At 41.7% G+C, this 21,749-nt stretch overlaps 3 protein-coding genes across 3 annotated transcripts; all 3 read right to left on the bottom strand.

Annotated features, from left to right (window-relative positions):
- Positions 1-280: 280 nt before the first annotated feature.
- Positions 281-3,393, bottom strand: LOC142367568 (homeobox protein Hox-A10a-like). Its single transcript, XM_075449574.1, has 2 exons — positions 2,459-3,393; positions 281-1,442 (listed from the first exon to the last, which is right to left on the bottom strand). The coding sequence occupies exons 1-2, from the start codon at positions 3,318-3,320 to the stop codon at positions 1,168-1,170; spliced, it is 1,137 nt and encodes a 378-aa protein (XP_075305689.1). The 5' UTR covers positions 3,321-3,393; the 3' UTR covers positions 281-1,167.
- A 4,558-nt stretch (positions 3,394-7,951) lies between these two features.
- hoxa11a (homeobox A11a) lies at positions 7,952-10,839 on the bottom strand. The gene is made up of 2 exons (XM_075449521.1): positions 10,076-10,839; positions 7,952-9,228 (listed from the first exon to the last, which is right to left on the bottom strand). The coding sequence occupies exons 1-2, from the start codon at positions 10,743-10,745 to the stop codon at positions 8,996-8,998; spliced, it is 903 nt and encodes a 300-aa protein (XP_075305636.1). The 5' UTR covers positions 10,746-10,839; the 3' UTR covers positions 7,952-8,995.
- A 9,083-nt stretch (positions 10,840-19,922) lies between these two features.
- On the bottom strand, positions 19,923-21,306 carry hoxa13a (homeobox A13a). The gene is made up of 2 exons (XM_075449656.1): positions 20,655-21,306; positions 19,923-20,170 (listed from the first exon to the last, which is right to left on the bottom strand). Exons 1-2 carry the CDS (start codon positions 21,304-21,306, stop codon positions 19,923-19,925), a joined length of 900 nt encoding a protein of 299 aa, XP_075305771.1.
- Positions 21,307-21,749: the final 443 nt, after the last annotated feature.

Raw genomic sequence — 21,749 nt, 5'->3', positions numbered from 1 at the left:
AACCACTTTTTCTCAGCTGTTAAAAAACAAATGTATCCCCTGTGAATAGAAGCCTATTCTAGTTTGAATTTTGAATCTTACATAAAACCGTATTTATTTTCCGAGTATTAGCAAGGCTATTGACAAAAAAAAACACATTATACATGTACATTTACACATATATATGTGTGTGTGTGTGTGTGTGTGTGTGTGTGTGTGTGTGTGTGTTTATATATATACACCATAGTACAAAAATACAACCAGATTCTCCTCTGTGTGAGCTGATAATTTATTAAGCATTACACAAAAACACAATGTTGTATATATACACAGAAATATACAGTAAAAACATTCCTACTTTATCTTCCACACTCTTTTTGTGTAAACATCCTCAGTGTGAATAAAGTTACAATTTATACATTTAACTCATACATAGATTAGGGCCTATATCTTGGTAGACTACATCTAATTATCACAGGGTGAACGATTTTTCGCTTGGAGATATAAGGGGTAATATATTCAAGAGAGGTTTAAATTTGCTTAAAAAAGATAGAAGGAAATTTCCTATCATGCAATTCCAATTCGTATAAAATAATTTCATATTTGTTTGTTCGTCTGTAATTGGAGAGAAGGTCATTTGAAAGAGTCGGGGCAGAAGTAGAGCATTTAAGTCACCTTCCAGGGCACAAATGTGTATAGGCTGAGTGCGTGCGCGTGTGTGTGCGTGCATGCGTGCGTGGGTTAGTGTGCGTGTGTGTGTGTGTGTGTGTGTGTGTGTGTGTGTGTGTGTGTGTGTGTGTGTGTGTGTGCGTGTGCGTGTGTATGTGTATGTGTGTTTTAACTGCACTGATTTAACGATACTACCCAACCATACAAAAGAGGTGACAGACTAAACGATACAAAAACACAACATCAGAAAACAACCAGAACCGATAGCATTCAGTTATTTTCCTTTGTTTTTTTTTTCCTTTGATTTCTCCTTTGATTTCTCTTAGTAGGTCACAGGCGGGGATGCGTTGACATTAAGCGTGTGTGAAAATTAAAGAAAGTTGCACCCCACAGTGAAATGAGTCATTGTGTAGACAGCATGGAGAGGGAGGGTAGGGTGATTTTTAGAAGAAGTGGGTGTCGTTGATTTTTTCACTTTTTCACCTATTTTCATCTGTTTCGACTTGATCACCTCGTTCATCACGAGAATCCGTAGTTGGAGGTGAGTTCCCGGATCCTGTTCTCCCGCGTCATTTTCTTCAGTTTCATCCTGCGGTTCTGGAACCAGATTTTAACCTGTCTGTCAGTCAGGTGGACGCTTTTACTGATCTCTAGGCGGCGCTCTCGGGTCAGGTACATGTTGAAGAGGAACTCCTTCTCCAGCTCAAGTGTCTGGTGCTTGGTGTATGGGCAACGTTTCTTTCTGCCGCTTTTTGCTGTCAGCCAGTTGGCCGCGTTTTCACTTTTTGTCTCTCCTAAAGAAAATGGCACATAAACGGGTTTACGCAGTGCAACAAGAGGAACTGAGTTGTGTCTGAGATAGAAAAATAAACACAGTGAGAGCAGCAAAGAGTGTGTACATTTGTTTATGCTACGCACTTACTAAGGTAGTGGGCGACACCTTAAATGGAATAGATAAACGGCTCATATTACAATATGGACTCTCCATAATCAAGAACAATTGTAATACTACTAAAAGCTTGGATAAGCAAAGGCTATTATAAAAACCACAGTTTAATAGATCATATTTGTAATAGCGCAGACTAGTCTATAATGTAAAATGTGTAGAAATACACTGAAGTGTTGCGTACGCAGACTGTGGGGTTTGTTAAACAACACGCACTGAATGATTATGTACTGTTTATGAAAGCTAAATAAAATACTTTCTGTTTGAGAGCTTATGTGTTCGTGGGGTATCTTGTGCGTAAAGTATGATTTCCTTCTTAGACTCAGACGGATTTGTTGTTGATATTGTATCAATATCACATTTTGAGCATGGATAGAAAAAGATAACATATTGCAGAATTATAAATGGAGTAAATCCATTGAAACATATTGACACAGACAAAAATGTGTCCCTACACTTATGCATAGGCCTTTTACGCTCGTATTTAGGCGGCGATCAAGGGAAAACAAATCCAAAGCCATGCATTTGTATTGTTTAGAAATATGTCATTGATGTTATATAAACTTGTAGATTTGCTTGATGATACTAAATCAAACTTTACCCTGTAACCACTATCCCGTTTCGAAATGTTATGTTTTACAACGTATGATAATATCAAAACAGCCTTATCGTAAAACTTTGGTTTGTTCCAACTACTGATAATGCCGCCCAGTCTCATGGATAATATGTAAATGTCCTGAATATGTGTCTTTACTAGTCACTGCAGTCTGAACCGTAAAGTAAAACTTGACAGGTGCCATTAAAAAGCGTCACCTGCATGCCACCAAAACAGGACTGACCACATCTAAGACGAACTTTGATTACCTTTATTGGCCTTTGTTGGTCTCTCTTTGTCATTCTCCTCTGTTTCCCCCGCTGAGGAGGCTTCTCCATCTGAGGAGTCACGCACTTCCTCGGTGCCCGATGCAGCGTGAGGCTGTAGGTCTGCGTTTCCCGAGGACACAGGCTCCTCCGTGTCGCTCCTTTCCTGCGCCGTGGCTGGAACAGAAGTCGAGGTTGGTGGCGTGTGGAAGCGAGCAGGAGCAGTGGGGTGTAGGCCAAAATGAGTATGGGAAGGGTTCGACTGGGGGCCGTTAGTGTTGTAAAGTTTATGAGAATGTGCGTGCGTCTGAGACAAGCGGAAGTAGCCCGGCACAGGCACTGAGCCCCCGCCGCCGCCATCGGTAACTGTACAAGAACTCGACCCGAGTCCGGTTGTTGTTAACCTTGAATATGTAAGGTCTTCGGCGGTGGAGGCTTTGGGGCACTTCGGCTGCTCATACAGGCAGTAGGTGCTCTCTTCCTTGATATTTTGCGGGAACGAGCAGGGTGCGACCTGCGAACCCACCGGGTGCTCTTGGTCCATTCGACATGACCTCTGCGCGTCCATCCACATTTCCATGCTGGACATGTATGCGCCTGAGGCGGAAACCATATTTTGGTGACCCAGTTCGCTCCGTTTAGCCATACCCGGGAAGTATCCATAGTTGTGTAGTCCGTAAGGCACTTCTGCAGCGGTGCTGTGAGGCACGCACACTGCGCTCCCAGTGTAGTGGCCTCCGCCACTCTCGGTGCGGCCACTGATCAGTGAATCCACTAAAAACGCATTTCCTGACGGGCTGTCCGAACATGACATTATTGTGGTGTATTTTGGCGAAGGGAGAAGATAGCCCTTTCTGGCTGACATTTCTTGTGCAAAACATGCTGGATATGATTAGAGGCACCCCCTCTCCACCGAGCGGACTGTAAAACCAATGGAAATGCTGGAAGATAGGCAGTCCCTCCCACTCTGAGGCTACGTAGCTGTCGGGACGATATTCATCATGGAGTAGAGACAGAGAAAGAAGACAGCACAGCAATCAGTGTGTTCCCTCACCACCCTGTATAGAAGGGGCGAGGTCTAACACAGTTTCAAAATACATATTTATATTAAAGACTGCGATTCACTGAGGCATTCTTTGTTCGAGCTTCAAAAACATTTTCTCAACCGAAGCACTGATTGCACCACGTGCAAATGAGATAAAGTTCAAGAATGAGTGCAGCAAAGTGAAAATCAAATGCATTACACACCAAGCCTCCAAAGTAATAACAGCTCATGAGGGCATTGATTGAAAAAAATGAAGACAAAAAAGGAAAAAGTCCAATTACAAACATCAATTTTGATCACAAAGACACTAAAATGCCACTTTACACTGGAAGGATGTGGCCTAAAAGTGAAAAATCAAGTTTAAAAGTCTAGAGTTGCTCTAACCCACCAAAAAAAGACATACAATAACAGAGCCACGGGATACCATGGTAGTAAAGTCTTTTTAACTGGGGCGAAGTCGCCTTTGGCAAAATGACCTGGCAAAAGCCGTTTTTCACCCTTTTGCCTGAAGAAGATTTGAGCTCTTCCTCGCTAAAAGAAACCAAGTAATTTTGTAGTGCATAGAGGTCATATAAAAACACCCCCCGTCTCTCACTCTGTTTTTTTTTTTGTTTTTTTGTCCTTCATATGTTTTTCGACAGAGGAGATCTCTGCAACTACTGATATACATTTCTAAGGCTGCATCTATTTGCAAATCATATCCTACATTAACATATCTCATCAAAACAATGGGTTTGAACTCATGCTGAATTATGGAAAATGCAACAGGATTAAAGGATAGCCTAAGCAAAACTATACCCACGTGTTAACAACCGCAAAAAGTGAAAGGTCAAATCTCTGTCACAAATAGAAGAAACACTCACGAGAAGGAGCTTCACATAAAGAATGCATTTGGGAAAAATTATTGAATATTTGTTTTGATCTCATCACGCTGATCCAAACATCAAATTCCTCAAACAACATTTAATGGGACATGCGGTAACTTCATGGAATTAAACCGACACCTCAAGCCTCTTTAATGATACTCTATGAGACATATTTTTCGCGTGCATTCTTACATTTCACATTAACACATGGTCATAGTTTTCTTGTGTAGATTTTAAGTAAGAGCGTGCGTTTGAAATGCTTGAATGGCTTTTTTTTTACCCCATCATTTAGGATAAGTATTACGGACATTAAAACGCTTTCGTTCTACGACTACGAGATCAAAATTTGATTCCTGTGGTCTGCAGTATGCATCTGCCTTTGTAACATATCTCTCTCTCTCTCTATATATATATATATATATATATATATATATATATATATATAGAGAGAGAGAGAGAGAGAGAGAGAGAGAGAGAGAGAGAGAGAGAGAGAGAGAGAGAGAGAGAGAGAGAGAGAGAGATAGATAGATAGATAGATAGATAGATAGATATAGATATAGAGAGATATATGTTTCAGAAATTTATGGCAAGATCAGTATACAAACTTAAATGTGCTCATTTATAAAAAATATTGATGGTGTGTGTGAGAGAAATGTCTCTGGGTGCATAAGTGAAGCAGACCTGAAAAATCCTTCGTGCAAGTAGACATCCTGGCGCTCCAATTTGGGGCAATAAGAGCCACAATAAAATTCTCCCTCAATCTCATCGTGTCCTTGGACATGTGGGCTCTGCTGCGTTTTTCCAGGTTGAAGCTAATCTTGGTCAGCCTTGCCATTACCAGGCCCAGGTGTCTGCGCGCCCCCCGGCTTTGTTTGCAGCCTGTTGCACTGACATGAGTAAATTTGGGGGAATTTTTTGGGGGAATATAAATTGGGTCAGTCATAGTTTTGCAACATGTCACTGAGAGCTCGTTTAATGCACAATAGTTGCCGTTTTTCGTCGCCGAGGGTGGACGTCTGTCAATGGCTGCGGCTGAGAGGGTAAAACATTCCCAATTATCTTAATAAATAAGATGTGTTGTGGGTGATTTAGAACTATCTTAACGTGATACAATAACCAGTCTTAAAGGTAAAAAGGACGTACCAAAAGAGTGACTCGGGAGCATTTTCTGTGGAGATTTAAAAACAAAGCAGTGCGCACCTTTAGCAACGTCCACACTAAACTTAAAATGCTTCATAAGATGTATTTCCACTAAACATTGAAAAACTAACACGAGCTTTAAGGTCTGTGCACTTTTCCAAACAGTAAGCCCCTTCATTGTGGGACATATGACCCAGAAAGGAAACTAAATACATTCATTAATAATGTGTGCCCGGTATTAAGTTGTTTTGGCCCGCACGCTTCATGATGTTGAAGTAGCATGGGAGGGCCTATCGATATCTTAGTGTTACAGTTATTAATTGTAGCTATTAAATCTTCATTTTCACAGCTGCCCGGCCATTATATCCTGAAAACACTTTACCCTGACCATTGGCTTTGATCAGACCCATATAATGGTGGCCGAAGAGGCCGTTTGAGTCGTATCATGTTCGTCCTGAGAGCAGTTATGAACAATAATGCGGCGTTTTATTACATCCAGCGGAAGCATTTATTTTTCACGAGAGACAAAGGAGAGAAAGCCCCAGTCCGCACACATTAAGGTCCAAAAAAAAAAGCTGTTCGCCACTCGAGCTGACATCGAAAAGGCAGAGTTCAGCTCCATGGCAGGAAGGAAAGGGAGACGCAATTCCTTCCCTATCACAATCAAATCGACCATTTTAATAACAACTTTTGGATGACTATTTGGCACTCACCGAGACCAATGTGTTTTGGGAGTGAAAAAAATGGTTTCAGCGGTTGATTTGCAGAGGAAGAAGAATTAACAAAACACGTGATGTGATTTAAGATACGTTGCACTAGTATCTGAAATATAAATTCATTTGATTTGTGACCAACACATTGCCTATTATGCCGTCTCCAATTTTGTAAAGGAGAACTTTTCAAAATTCAAAACGTTTGTGGTTAGACTGGGTTGCAGAACTCTCCAAGTACGAGCCGGCTATGCTGTACTTAAACCATTAAAACGGTCTAGCTCAGCAAAATGAATAGCACATGCAGTATGAAGTCTTGGCACACGTGTTGCCTTATTAGGGCTTCTGGGAGACTTTCTAAAACGCACGACCAAGTGGGCATCGGCAAGAAATGTGGAGACTAAAACACAAAACGGCTCTTTCATCACTCATGCAAATTGTGACTCTGTGACTGTATATATTCATATTTGTTTGCCGCAGTGCAAACTATTCAAGCCTCAAGCTGCCTTGGCAGCCCTTACCTGCGTTCATTTGAAGTGAGTTTAGATCCAAGGCCATGACTTTGGTCCCAATAGCGCCGCCCGGTGGTAGGATCGTCAAAATCCCCAGTGTAGCCGTCTCCACTAAACTGATTTGAGGTGGATAAACCACATGAGGGGGAAACGCTTCTTAAATGAAGTCGGCCCAGCCAGCTAGCCGAGGCTCTTCCAATCCGTCCTCTCCCTGTCGCTGCTGTCGCCTCCTTGGTAACACAGTTAATAACCTTGGGTCTCAGACAGTTTATTGCACTGCACTCCAATTGTACAAATGCTCCAGACTCTCAGACAGCTTTTATGGTGGCGTTGCTGCAGCAACGGAGAGGATGTCCCGTAATTAGGGACGGAATTCCAGCGCGCAGTAAAGGATGCGTAAGGCAAGGCCGGACTATGGCAGAGAGAGGCAACCATAAACTTCAGCCTCTCTCCCCGCGTTTATGGCCCTTTTGACTGTCATATATGAACGCCAATGCGCTGCGGCCAGCTCCCATAAACACAGTGATAACAACAGCAAATATGGCGACCCTCGCCAAAAGAGCCTGCTGTTGAAGGAGAGCTGCCAAGGCCAGTCAGCAAAATGACAGCTTGTACGCAGGCAGAGAGAGACACTCAGAAAGAAGCAACCGGAAGACAAAGTGGTGGAAAGTTGAATGTTTAGCAAAACAGGAGATGTTGCTTCGATAAATAAAGCTGCTCTTCAAAAATGTACTTCAGATGGATTTCAAGAGAGACCTCTCTTTATTTATTTTAGATTGGTCAGATATATATATATATATATATCAAAATATTTGGGAAAACACAGCAATGGGAACACGATTTTACCCTCACGGAGAAACCCCCTCTTTAAATACCTGTTTACAGTGGATTCATTTAGACTCCATGATGGAAAATGTTACACATTTTGACATCATTTGAAGAATCGTCAAAAAAAAAATTTTCGACACTTAATTGCCAAAAATATATATATTTTTTAGAAACTTTATTGCCACAATTTTGCAGTCAGCGCGTGTTTAATGTGTTGATCTGGTGTGCGTAAAATGTTTCACATGTGCGCATTTGACCAGTCGACACGGGATATACAGCTTTTTAAAAGAAAAGAAAAAAGCATGTGAAGAAAAATAGTAACCATGACAGTAATAAGTCGGTTTTCAGTAATCGTTTGATTTATCTTTATTTGGAAATATAGTATAATACACAACAATTTGGACATATCAAGCAGTTGATTCAATGCGATGACCCTGACCAGCCTTGCCCTGACAGCACACTTCAAATAGTAGCTTTCTTTTGTCTTTGTATATTGCAAGTGCAAGGAGCACGAATCATGAAAAAAGAATCTGTTATCAATATAAGACCAAAGGGGCCCGCTTATTAGGCTATACACCTGTGTGAATGTATCGGGCGTGTAGTGCAACTCCACACGGATCCGGTGTACAAGCTTATCTCTCTGGTTTGGCCTGCATGTTCAATACTCTACTGACAGTCTCCGAAAATCAAAAGGAGAGCAGGGACTTAAGTATTTAGAGTATTAAGCCCTCATTTTGCAGGCAACACGACAGACGAGAAAAAAGCTGGTTTTGAGGTCAACTCACAAACAACATGGACTCCAAACAGCCCGCCTTTAATAGTGACTTGGATAGCCGTGGCATTAAAGGAGATAGTAAACGAGTGGCTACAAAATAAATAAGCACACAAAACAAAAACACATCATTCTCGTCCGTACGGACTCATTATTTGGTCACACCAATACAGATTCGATAAGTCTCATATTTACCTAAATGCACCACTTTTCTTTTTACCTAATGCTCCACTTTTCTTTTTAACAGACAAAAAAAAATCAAATATAACTTTTGAATACAAAATACACTAGAGCAGTCATTTGGTGACTGCAGATTTTTTTTTTTGCCCGCCTAAAAGGGAAATAAACAAGGCGTCTGTGATTCACAATATTAACATGGGCTTCGCTAATACACAGTCTCAGCGGGGACAGAAAACCGTTTCTACATTTTCCCAATTCAGAGACTGTAGGAGCGAAATCAAGTCCACAGCCTGTCTCAGTTCAAGGTATTTCATATAATTGGACAGTTGTCCTCGAACTTGAAATTAACCATTGAGCAGTGTTGTTGTTGCTGCTGTCGCGGCCATTGTGGTGCACAAAGTACACTGGAGAGAGTCAGTCAGTCTGTAAACGTAGCCAGCCCCACAGCATGGGACTACCGGAGCTGTAGCGTGGTTTGTTCTGGTTCCTAAAGCAGAGGGTTGGACGTGTAATATTGTAATCTGTCTCTGTTGAGTTTCTTCTCCTTCATGCGACGGTTCTGAAACCAAATCTTTACTTGTCGGTCGGTGAGGTTGAGCATCCGCGACAGTTGCAGCCGTTTCTCCTTATTTATGTACACGCTGAAAAAGAATTCTCTTTCAAGTTCTCTGATTTGATATTTGGAATAAGGGCACCTTTTCTTGCGCGACCGCTGTCCACCTAGAATGTAAAAAAAAAAAAAAAGAAGAGAGATAGGTTAAAAAAAAGGAACAACAATCAGAAAGAAAATACAAACATTTCTAATTTGCCAAGTATGTAAGAAAAAAGATTTATATGCCTTGGATGTTATCCATATTACACATTAGCGGATTTCCTTCTACATAAAACATTAGCAACATGTTTCCCATTCTGATATTTCAACTGTCATATACACTGGTATTTTATCACACTGAAAATACTACCAGACTGCTGTTGCTCATTAGAGAATACAATTGGGCTTTGACCATTTCTAGCAAATGAAAACAAGCTCACTTTAAAACATAAGCAACTAGCAGCTACAACAAATGAGACCGTGCTGCACTAGAGACAGTTTATCTGAAAATATTGGTTTTATAGAGGACATAATAGGGGAAATGTATGAGTGGTAACACAAGCCCCACGATAGCTTTAACAGCAGAGCTCATGTGTGCTAAACCTTAAAACACAGGCACCACCCTCATTACATGCAAGGGCTCCTTTAACGCAAAGAAAGCGTGAAACAAGCACGTACGTAATAAATGGAAATAACAGGTCTGTGCAAGAATCCACGTTCCTAATAACATTGTGCTTTCTGGAAACGTCAGGAAGTGTTACAGAAAAAAAAACACCGGCTTGCTGTCTTTCACGGCCAATTTCAATTCCAAACACGTGATCCTGCAGTTTATAACAAAGTTTTGTTGGGGGTGGGGGGCTCTACAGGCCCTCTATAAACCTTATATGCTTATAAAACAGCATATAAAATTTTTAACAGCAGCGCGCAAGATTGCAAACTTTCTCTCATAACCAAGGCGCTGACTTTAATACATACTGCTGCTGCTGGATTTCTCCTCATTGTTGCCGGAAGATAACTCAGGGCTGCTCGTTTCATCCCGCTGCTCCTTCGCCTCGTTGTCCCGACAAGATGGTGCTTGCTCCGGCGCAGAGCTGGGCTGTTTGATCACTGTTTTGTCCCCTGAGAAGGCATGTGTGGAAGAGCTCTCCGACGCGTTCCCGTACGCCGTCTCGTAAAACTGGTCGAAGGCTTGTGGTAACACGCCGTTTCTGCCCACATTCCCGTAGAAACTGGTGGCAGCGGAGCCAGCGCCCGTATGGTGGTGGTGATGGTGGTGGTGGTACGCGGCAGCAGCGGCGGCTGCGGGGCTGTTTTTACCAAACATATCCCCCACGACCGCGCTTTGCGCTGACAGACAGTCCCGGTGCACCATGTCCTCCGCGCTGGGGTAGCACTGGGCCAAGTTCCCCCTGTGCGGCCATTTACCGGATGCATCAATCGCAGCATAGTCCCTGAATGTCACCTCTCTGACTGGTTGGACCTGCGGCAGGTTAGAAGAGTAAGAGTATGTCATGTTGCGAGTGGACGGGGTCTGGGATAAAAACGAGGGAAGACCGGAGAAATCTGCCCCCGCCGATACATAATAAGTGCAACTGGGTAAATACATGTTCGATCCGACGGGGACCCTCTCGTCAAAATCCATCATCGTAGTTCAGCCACTTCTATAACTCTATGTTGGGATTCGATTCCTCTATAACCGCCCTGAACATGGCTCTGAAGCGCCGTGCCTCTAGCCTCTTTGAAGCAGGTTCGCGAAGCAGAAATTTGGAGACGTAAGCTGACGTGGAGAGCCATCTCCATCCACTCCTCTGAGGAGGAGGACACGTGACCACGCGTTAGAACTTGACAGATTTTCTAGCTCTGTGTTTGTGTACGCGTGCGTGCGTGCGTGACTGCCTGCGGGTGTGTATGCTCTGGAAAGAGAAAGAGTGTGGAGGAGTGTAAGAGACATGACTGCTGTGTGTCGTGAAGCTTGACATTGGTGGTTTATCGCAATGGCGGATATAAATGAATTCCTTAACATACAACTAGTCAACCAGAATTAAAAAAAGAAAAAAGATTAAAATCTTGGCCAAAATACTCCCATGAATTTCCCAGATGTAATGTGCGCCTGAAAATCATTTTCTCAAATATTCTGAAAATAAAAGATATAAAATGTATTATTGTCTTTTTTAATTTTCCAAACTATCCTTTGCCTTTTTTTAAACGAAGCATGCAATTTATGAAAAAAACGCATACTGTCAAAACACATCACCAATAACTAACTAAATCAGCATCACTGTTAACTGGAGGACGGAGACTAGACATTTTCCCTAAAGTCTGTTTTTAAGGATGCCTTAGTCATCATTTGGTGGTTTTCCAACATAACATTTGGTTCATTGGGCATTTGGTTATCAGGGTCATGTTCAAAGTAGCGGCTAATGTTTCAACCGGAAAAAGCCTTGTAGTGATATCAGTACAAGCCCAAACTGAGATTGAAGACCTAACAGCAAAATAAATGATGGAAACAATCTGTCATAACTACCGTATTTGATGAAAGCACAGACATTATAGTTAAGGCTGTCTTTTATGTGGTTTGTGTTGTCTATAAAACCATTCACCATTAAATACTTGACTTATATGTTAGCTTAAAGTAACTAAGACATTTAAATGCTGTCACACTTCCTCGTTATTCAATAGAAATTACCAGCAGATGCATTTCTTATTGAGGGAAAGACGCCTAAACTGGTGGTTAAAATGTATCGCCTGCCATCGTATCTTCAGTGGTGACATTGTGAAAGTTTGGTGAAGAGGTAAAGATGTTCTATTTTCGAAAGACACTCGTCCCGCTGTTACGTTTGCTTCTAATTAACATTATTATGAACCCAAGGCAGCTCCTAAACTCGCATTATTGAAATCCGGTCCACTTTTACGCACGGCTATTTCGCGACGCTTGAGTCAAAACATGGATTTAAATATGCACTCTTCTGCAAGGAGACATTTATCCAAACGTTAGACTACATCATGTTTGCCTGAATTACTATTTCCAGCAGTTTCATACGTTTTTATAGTTTCCATCTCATGGGGAACTCTTTTTTTTCTTTAGATTTTTTGCGTAAATCTACATAGCAGAAGAAAAGGGGTCAGCATTCTTTATAAACTGATCATGCGCTGCAGAACTATAGAATGACTGCAGTTGTATTTTGCAGTTACACCTGCAAATAAATTCGTAATATGTCCATATGACTAACATGGGATAAACAGACCACTCTATATGAAACGTTTTTTCTCCATATCAGGGAATGCAAATTATAATGTGTATGTACAGAATCACTACTGAAATGCATTTCTGCTATTTGATTTGCTAAACATGCCACATTGCAATTCCGCTCTGCTCTGCTCTGAGGCCACCATGCAGCCTGTTTTAGAGAGGCTGCAACCCGACTCTAATGTGCTGTGAACGAGAGACCTGAGCTCGGATTAAGATCGCCGCGGCTGGTCTGGCCCCACAGCCTGACGTGCATATGGGGATTCAAGGGTGACACATATGAAACACAAGCCTGAAATATCACACACACTAATACTCCGCGAGCAACAACCAACGCCCTGTGCGTGTATCAAAACATGGACAAAGAATGCAGCGTGTCATCTAAAGCGTCCATCTTACAGGCCATTTTATTTGGATAAATTGCAGGGACACAAACAAGTCGAGTGTCTTTGCGACCACACGCTCCGCCTCTCAGTCAATCCAGACAAATTCTACGAGTTGTGCTGAAGCTTTTAAGCTGTAATTGAGGACAGGATGCCCAGGAAAACCAAAGCCAGCTCTGCACAGACCTGCGTTTTTATTGCTGCTATAGTATTCTACTGTGCTTTTTTCCCCCAAGCCAGACAGACACCACAAAACTGGCCAAGCGTGATAGGAAGTCACCACCTACGCGGACTCAAAGTCAGTGACTGAGGAATTTCAAAAACATAGAATCGTTTGTCTGTAAACAACTAAGGTAAGATTTCTTATTACAATAAGCTGCTCTTCAATCCAATGCCAAAAAAATAGTTTGTTTTAATACAAATGTGTTTGATTTAAAAAATAAATAAAACAAAATTTAAAAAAAGATTAAGAAAAACAGGGGCAACCTGAGGTCTCATTTTATGACAAATGTGTTTTTATTTTTTTAAAGAAAGTGGTTGTGTGGGTCCTGTGGCCAGCACCCAGGAGCTGTTTTTGGTCAGTAGAGCTGACAGTCTGGCGCTGCGTAAAAAACTCTCAAAGCCAAAGCTTTGTCTGTACGGTCGACTTCAAGTTCGGGGGAGGGAGAGGATCCTTTCACAGAGAGCTAAGGGCCCGCTGTGCCCCGGATGGAGTTCTATTAATTGCCTTTGCATCTACTCAGGCTAGGTTACGAGTTTGGTTCATAGTGTGAAACTAGAGACGTAAGCAATAGGGGGAAAAATGAACCCAAGGTCGTATTTTCATATCTAAAATGTTGAAAGGATGGAACTAGCAACAGTTATGTTAGTTGGCTATATGGGCTCACTAAAAAAAGTTGGTTCACACGCTGTACGCAAAGACAACTGGGATGTTTAAAACAATTATATTTGGATATAGAAGAAAACATTCTTATCATTTAACTGACAGATACTTGAGTTTTTTTGGTAATGAATAACCATGAGAGATGCTGTAGATTGCACACCAAGATAGACAAATCGGGGTATTTACTCAAGGACATTTTTTTTCTCCTTAAAAGCTTGTGTTCACGTGTTCCTGCCATAACGCAGGCGTACCTGAAGAGAATAAAAACATGCTGTACAAACCTTTTTACTTTACTAAATTGACACCTGGAAAATACAAGAACTGATTGCTATAACTATAAATTAGGAGTAATAATCTGCAAAAATAAAAGCAATGGAAGCGCATTGGATTTGTCTAAAGGAGAGGCCGACACGTATAGCCCAATCCTTGTGCCATAAAACTCCGTCAGACAACAAGTAAACAATCAAGTGTGGGGAGGATCTGAGTTTAAGGCCACGTCAGGTAGGCCCAAAGGCTGTAAATGAAGCTAAATGGGCGCATTCAGTCTCTTGCAAAGACACCTCCTATGGTTTCAGTCTTCAAGTGCAATGAAGAAAAAAAGAAAGTCCAGAGCTTTAACACAGCATGTTTTTGTTTTCATTTTATGGCAGAAAAATGGGCCACCACACCTGCGAATCAAAGCTCCTTTTGACAAGATCCTTAATCCCAAGATGGAAACACTGTCGTTCGGATAGTGCGCCGAACAGGAGGCCGGAGAGGAAACAAAAGCGGTGAAGAAACGTGCCAAATGTGATGTTTTAGAAGTGTATTGTCATGCGTTCATGAAAAGTGCAGCTGCAAAACAAAACAAAAGCTGGTGAATTATTTGTTTTGTTGAACCAAAATATTCATAAAAACCACATACATGCGTGTTAACTTGTGTGCACTTTTTTTTCAAAAGTCTCAAATACATAGTTATACGAAATGTTGTTGAACTTGAATTGTAATGTTGATACAGACTGGGCTAAGCCGCTATACGGTGTTGCTGGCGAATACTAAAACCACCAGACCGAAACTTGAAACAATCCGAGGTCGCACTTAGTTCCCTAAATGAACAAGCTGTAATATGTCAATAAATTCCAACCTGATTCAGCGAGCAACTGCTGATTTATCCACAGGTGACAGAAATGTGAGCCGACGGCGATGGCGACGACAGAGGGGAGGCCGAGCGGCTGCAGGAGGACCACACAGGGAAACTCCACGGTCAACGGGAGCACCTCTGGCTAAGCAGGGGAGAGGAACACTGCTGGGTTTGTCTGAGGCTGTGAGACAAGGCACCTGGACAAAAAGAACAAATCGGGCTTCAGTCGGCGAATAAATGGGCATTTACTCAAGGAAAGAGTCGGAAGTAGGCTACTTGACTGCAGTTAAAGAAATAGACATAAATAATATTAGGAAAATAAAATAGGCAAAGGTATAAGTGTCCTAATTGATGGCTGGAGAAAGTGTAGAGCAAAAAACAAAGGCGTCAGACATTGAATCTCAACTGAATGCTTCTAATTTTGCGCCTGGTCCAATGAGACACAAATCTACATTTTAGGAAAGAAGGCCGCTGCATTAAAACTTAACTCTGTTTTATTGAAATTGATTCAGTTTTTATCCGTGAGAGCAGGACAAAACTAAATATTGAACAATCGTACGTGACGTGGGTGTGCAAGCCCCTCAACGGATTTCCGATAGGCTACATTTTGAATGACAAGAAACAGCTATTTCGTCTCATTTTTGCTTTTTATTTGTTCAAATTGAGCTGTAACGGCTGCGGACACAGCAAACGGCGTCAAACCGTTTACGTTAAATAGGCCTGTATCATGATCCCGGCGGATATATATATTCGTCCCCATCCCCAGATCGACATGAAAATCAACCAAAAATTCATGCATTCCCGCTCGACGTTTGCACGTCCACCTTCTATGAGAAGCTTCTATAGTTTTATTGTTATTACTTTGTAGGATTTTCGTGGACCCAAGAAAACCCCGCTGAGCTTCTGTCTTCATGCAGTGAACACCAAATCACCTGGGCTTCTTTCTGATAAATCTGAGGATTAGAGTTCGTGTTTTTAAAAAAATAAATCAAATGGAAATACCAGTTGTAATCCTGTGATCCGTAACCATTGTCTGGACTGCTCCTCTAACCCCACAAGTCACATTTCGTGAACACTTTTCCACGGAGACGCACACGTTAAGGATTTAGCCAACGGGCCAAGTGTAACTTACGTGAAGAAAAGCGTAAGTTTGCCTTGAATCTTCTGAATATGTTTATGCCTTGGTTTAATTTAGAACTCATTTTTGATGTAGTGTTTTTAAAAGCAAACAACCAGCTCCGCTTTCACTCTAACCCGGTCTTTTTTTAAAGCCTCCATGGCCTTTATGAACGAAGACAGTACATTATTTGGTCTTCGGACAATGTGCGGTGTCAGGAGGCAGGAAAACCCCGTCTGTAGATGAATCAGGCGCCGAGTGGGACATGGAGGAGGCTTTTACATAATCTCGGTCAAGTGCTTCTATTTGACCGCTTGTCACGGTCTTGGATAAGCTCATGTCTGCCGAGGTATTTGTGGTGCATTACGAGATTATCTTCAAGATCACCCTTTCAAGCTTGACCAGAGCAGCGCCGTTGAGCGACTGAAGGTTGCAGGCCTTGCCTCCATTACACACACATGGACAGCGAAGGTCAATGTAAAGAGCAGCTCTGACTCTGCCGGAGATCAGCCGCTCGTGACAGGAAGGCGAGAGACAAACGGCTCTGCTTACTGGAGATGCGGATATTAGCCCTATGTGCACTGATCCGTTTAGTCAGCAAACAGATTCAATCCAGCCTGTACCGTCTCAGAAGATTTAACCTAAGAAAGATTTTTAAGGCCAATGCTGTCTATTTGTTTCCTTTTTTAAAAAAAAACACTGTTCTTGACCTTTATAGTAATTTATTTTGGCATGAATGCTTTCTCTGATTGATGGAATCAGATAGGAAAAATGAGAAAGGTGCCATTTTCTATTGTTTGAAGGCCTTTTTACTTAATTTTTTTTATCGTTCATTTACGACGTGAATAGGTGTACATGAGTATCTACCTTCTTTTATTTTTGTTGTTGATGTCTTGAAATCAGGGATCTCGTTTAAAGTAGCTAATTGTAATTCCCACTTCATCCTTAGTGTGGCAGCAGAATTCAATTATTGAACGTGGTGCTCCAAGCCTCGTGCGTTGTCCTAGAGTCTGTCCAATCAAAGGCGACTGGAGGGAAGGGCGGAGCCTCAGTGAGAGCTCCGAACTCACACATTTCAGGACGTAGGCGGGACTTGCAAGGCTTGTTTTGGTTCAGGTTAATCCAATAAGATGCTGCTCTGCTGCCTCGCAGCCAATGAGCCACCCATTTTAGGGATACGTCACTTCCACGAGGCGCTTCCGCGTCCATTTTTCTCCCCTCTTTCGTTTGGACTGAGCAGTCACACATCTCTCCGTCTCTCCCATCTCTGAGCGCTATATTTAACACCTGCGCGCCCCGTCGTTTCAACGTCAGACTACGTGCTCGCGGACAAGCATTTTCACACGACCACGCGTACGTCACGCGCACAAAATATCGGACCAGCCTGGTCTTTTAAAATTACTCACCAAAGCAGCCCAGAGACAGTTGTTGTCATTGCTGAGTGTTTTTACTCGGGCTTCTAACTCAACGCTGCGAATAGTGAGTGAAACTCTCCCATCAGAGGGAACACGTGAGACAAAACGGAAAAATAATATGATTGAAAAGGGGATACTTAAACAATGAAAATAAAGTCCAGACAGACCGTAATCGCTTTGAATTATAAACCATCAGCGTGACTGACGAACACGTGGATTTTTTAATTTTCTAAATTATGAACACAGCACATAGAAGTGTAAAGAAGCAGTCTTGTGACTGAATAATATCGTTATTAACGCAGTATTTTTCAGATCTAAATAATTTTAAACGAGAAAGTGATTTATTTTTACGGTAAATGCATGTAAAACCTTCCACATTTTTAGTACAAAATTGTTGAATGTTAAGATTTAAATCTGTACGAATCATATGTTTTATTATATCCTTGCGACATGGATAAAAAACGGTCACATCACCAGGTGTGTAAGCCACACGGCTGGTAGCAGGAACGGATTTGGTTTCGTGCCTGATTTCCCGTCCGGATTAACCGAACAACGTCTCGCAGCTTTATCAAACAGCCAGGGTGGGGGATAGTCGGTTATTTTCAGTCAAAAAGAAAAATCGAAACGTATCTGTATTTATTATTTTTAGAAGAAAAGACGCATACACACACTGCTCCCAAGTACAAGAAACGACGGTCTAGGGAAGTCTCTTAATTTCAAACCTAAACGCCACCTTGAAAACGAAAAAGCAATCATAATATTTCTGATTCAAGTTCGGTACATTTAGACCTGAATCAGATGTTTAAAAATGCGTTAGAAAATGCGTCAAGTGGTACGTGGATACGTCTATATCACATATCACGTATATCAGTTTCTCTTTTTAAATCTGATCAAATGTTTACTCAATTCAAACTTCAATTCAAAAAATGTTTTATTATCAAATAGTTTGCTTTTACCTAAGAGATAAGAATAATAATTAGGATCATCAATGGTGTCAAATGGACCAATTCAGAGCAGAGAAGCTCATCACAGAACTATTTACAAGAAGTAATACGAAACAGAACAAAGCCTTCTATATGGATCTAGATGATAAAAGATGGATTTTTTTGTTTGCTTTAATTTTTGTTTAGGGGAACATTTCTTAAACATAGGCTACCTATAGCTCCTAGAATTTCTCATAGTTTGAGTCATAATCACAAGTTCACTTTGGCGATGTTAATGTTTTCAAAATATAATAGTTAAAGGGAATTGTTTAGAGTGTGGAGTCACAGGGAGTGAGTGAAGGGAATAATTTGATAGTGTTGCGTCTGTGTTTGTGTGTTCTGAATAAATATAAATGAGATTTCAGTTCTTGTATTAATTGCGTGTGTTCACATGACATGAAAAATGTACCTAATGGTCAAACTATTAGTAGTAGTAGCAGTAGTTGTTGTAGTAGTATTTTTATTATTATTATTAAGTTGACTTTAAGCTTTGAATGGGGTGTATGACTGCTGACACTCCACTGGAGTATGTTACAAAGCGGTCGCTAGATGGCGACGTCTGCCATATTTCAGCAAAAAGCAGCCTCAACTGATTCATTCCCTCTTTTCCCGGCATGAAGCGTTTTAAGATATATATTAATTATTGGAAAACTCAGAATTTCTATTAAGGGTTTCTGGATAAAGTTTACAATGAGGTCTGCTAAGTCACTACTAGACAGTTTGATTAGAAAACCTAACGTGTGCACATGGAGGAACGAGTGTATTTCTTATGTCTTACATTCATGCGTAACAAAGGTGGAAGTCTCAGTTCTTGCATCAGGCTATATTAACCTGTTGGGCTTATTATCAAATACAGATGGAATATGAATCCATGAAAAAGATCCATCTTCACCATGACTGGGATAAAAATTCAACCAAGTCCATATTTTATTGGAACGGACTTTAACACACTGGACTCACACACAACATGGATATCATGCCGCAATTTACTTTTTTTTTTTTGTTTGTTTTTATATATATACTTATATATACAACCACAAGAATATGCACACATTATAAAAGCTATGTTTGATGAGATATGAACACGTGTCCTGGACGATTATCTAAGCATTACAATAAGAATTGCACCATGAACTGGATATGAATGAGAGCACATATTCATAATGATAAGACTAAACTTCATACAAGCTAAGCACGTGACTAGGTTTTAAAAGGAAGCCGGGGTTGATTAATATTTAACATTCCCAAGGTCCAAATCCAAAACATTTAGTGTATCTTCCATTTATCGCTTTTGTTCTAGATAAAGGTGTAGCTCAGTGGCGCACATCTCTCTGAGCTGGGGTCACTTTTCCTGTTTTGAGACTGAGCATTCCAGAAAAAGGAAGAAAAAAAAAAGGTCACACATACTGCAGCTATACTGTATATTTTTCTCTTCTCTCCCACTTGAGTACTTAAACAATATTTAACAACAAGTGGCAGGAAATGGAGGGTCCGGCCTTCACAGGCCCCGGAAAGTTTGTTCCAGAGGCTCCGGAAAATCATTTGCCTACATACATTTGAATAATGTTCAGTCAGTAAGGAGTTTTTTTGTCCTGTTTCCATGCGTCCAAACGCGCGCGCGTGTAAGCGTGTAGAAGTAACTCCCGCTGAATTTGTCCACATAATAAAAATGAACTAGCTGATCGTTTTCAATTTGTTGACAACTTTCTTCTCCTTTACGCGTCTGTTTTGAAACCATATCGTGACCTGTCTCTCAGACAGGTTGGTCTGGGCAGATATCCTCCTCCTTTTGTCCTTGGTGATAAATTTATTGGCGGCGTACTCGCGCTCGAGTTCCTTCAGTTGCACCTTGGTGTATGGCACGCGTTTCTTTCTCCCACGTCGATAAGAGCCGGACTCTCCACCGGCATGAGACGCTGCGTCTGACAAAGAGAGAAAAGGAGATGTCAGAATCTGCCTCTCTACATGTGGTCTCACGTTATGACCCTCTCACTATTCTTCTTTCCCGGGGAAATAGAAACATGAGGATTGACGTTCATACTCGTTTCCAGTTAGAATCAGACAATCCTAGATTTGCTTACGGAAGGATGTGTTAGATCCCTGAAAAAAATAAGATCTGAGGAAAGTTAGGACAATAACAGATGAGTAATTCGGAAAATAGTTATTGGAAAAATGTTTTCGGTGTCTAAATTGGAAAAAAAGAAGGGATGTACGTATTTTGGGATTTTGTGGTTTCCAATTTTAAGCAAACCATTTTAAAATAATTTGCCATATAATGCCTTATTTATAGCAGGCAAATCGTCATGTAATTCTGGCATTTGGTCTACCGGTTTCACACCCTGTAGAATACCACGCAAACAAGTCAAACTTTCCATGCAAAGTCGGTATGCGGAGGGATTAGCCTACCTGGTATGGAGGATTTCCACATGTGTCCAGGCTGAGGCTGCTCCTTGGCGCAGTAAACCTGGCTGTTCCAGCCGTTGGGAGCGAGTGCCCACGGTTGATAGCTCTCCATAGGCAGCAGTGACTCGTGCCTGGCCTCTGACGGCGCACTGATTGTAGGCACAACAGGAACGTCCAGGTAACTGGGGACAGGTTGGTATGGGCCCGACGGGTAAGTTGGATAGAAAGCAAATTCCTTTGCCCGAGAGGTGAAATCGTCGCCCGAGGCGGACGTGTCCATGTATTTCTCGCCATAAGCGGAGGGGGGCTGCGCTCCGCACGACTTAATGCTGCTGTGATGCGACATTCTGCACGGGTAACCGAAGTAACCATAAGGCAAGGACGCGCTGGATGAATTCTGGGCCGCGGAGCAGGGGCTGCACTGCTTCACCGGCTCGCCCATACCGGAGGTGGGCATGTCGCTCGAAGAGTAAGCCGTGCTGGGTGCCAGGGACGCGGGGTGCGCCATCAGATTCCTGCACTGGTTCGCAGCAAAGTTGCCACCAGGGAAACCCTCCATGTTCTTGCTCACTTCATCGGAACCGCCGCCGTTGTCGTAGAGAAACATCACCGACGGGTCGACCCAGCGAGGACGGAGGAGCAGTGACGTTGTCATAGCACGGCATCCAACATTGAAGCTTCTGCCTCTTTTTTAAAAAGCCCAGAGACTGAAAACAGAAGATACTGCTTCTCAGGGAGTAAAGCCACTCTGACGCGCACAAGAGCGCAGGGCTGGTGATGTTATTGGTCTAGATATTGTCATGTGATCAGGCTATGCAAAGAGGACGGTAAACATCAGCAGATAATTAAATGGAGAAAAATGCGGCGAAGTAAGGTGATGGTTCCTATCAAAGGATTTAACGTTTTATTTTGATGATTTAATTGCAGTGGATAATATATATATATTTAAAATCTATAATAAATGAGGTACACATGAAACAATGTTTTGTGTATATTTTCTGATATATTTAAAAAATTTTAAACGCTAAAAATTGTCAATATTCACTTAAAATGTATCTAAAGTTCAAATAAGAGTCGATTATTTGAAAATAACTTAGA

The sequence above is a fragment of the Odontesthes bonariensis genome, chromosome 18 (assembly GCF_027942865.1).
Source record: "Odontesthes bonariensis isolate fOdoBon6 chromosome 18, fOdoBon6.hap1, whole genome shotgun sequence".
Classification (NCBI taxonomy): Eukaryota; Metazoa; Chordata; class Actinopteri; order Atheriniformes; family Atherinopsidae; genus Odontesthes; species Odontesthes bonariensis.
This window is presented reverse-complemented; position numbering and strand designations above follow the sequence as displayed.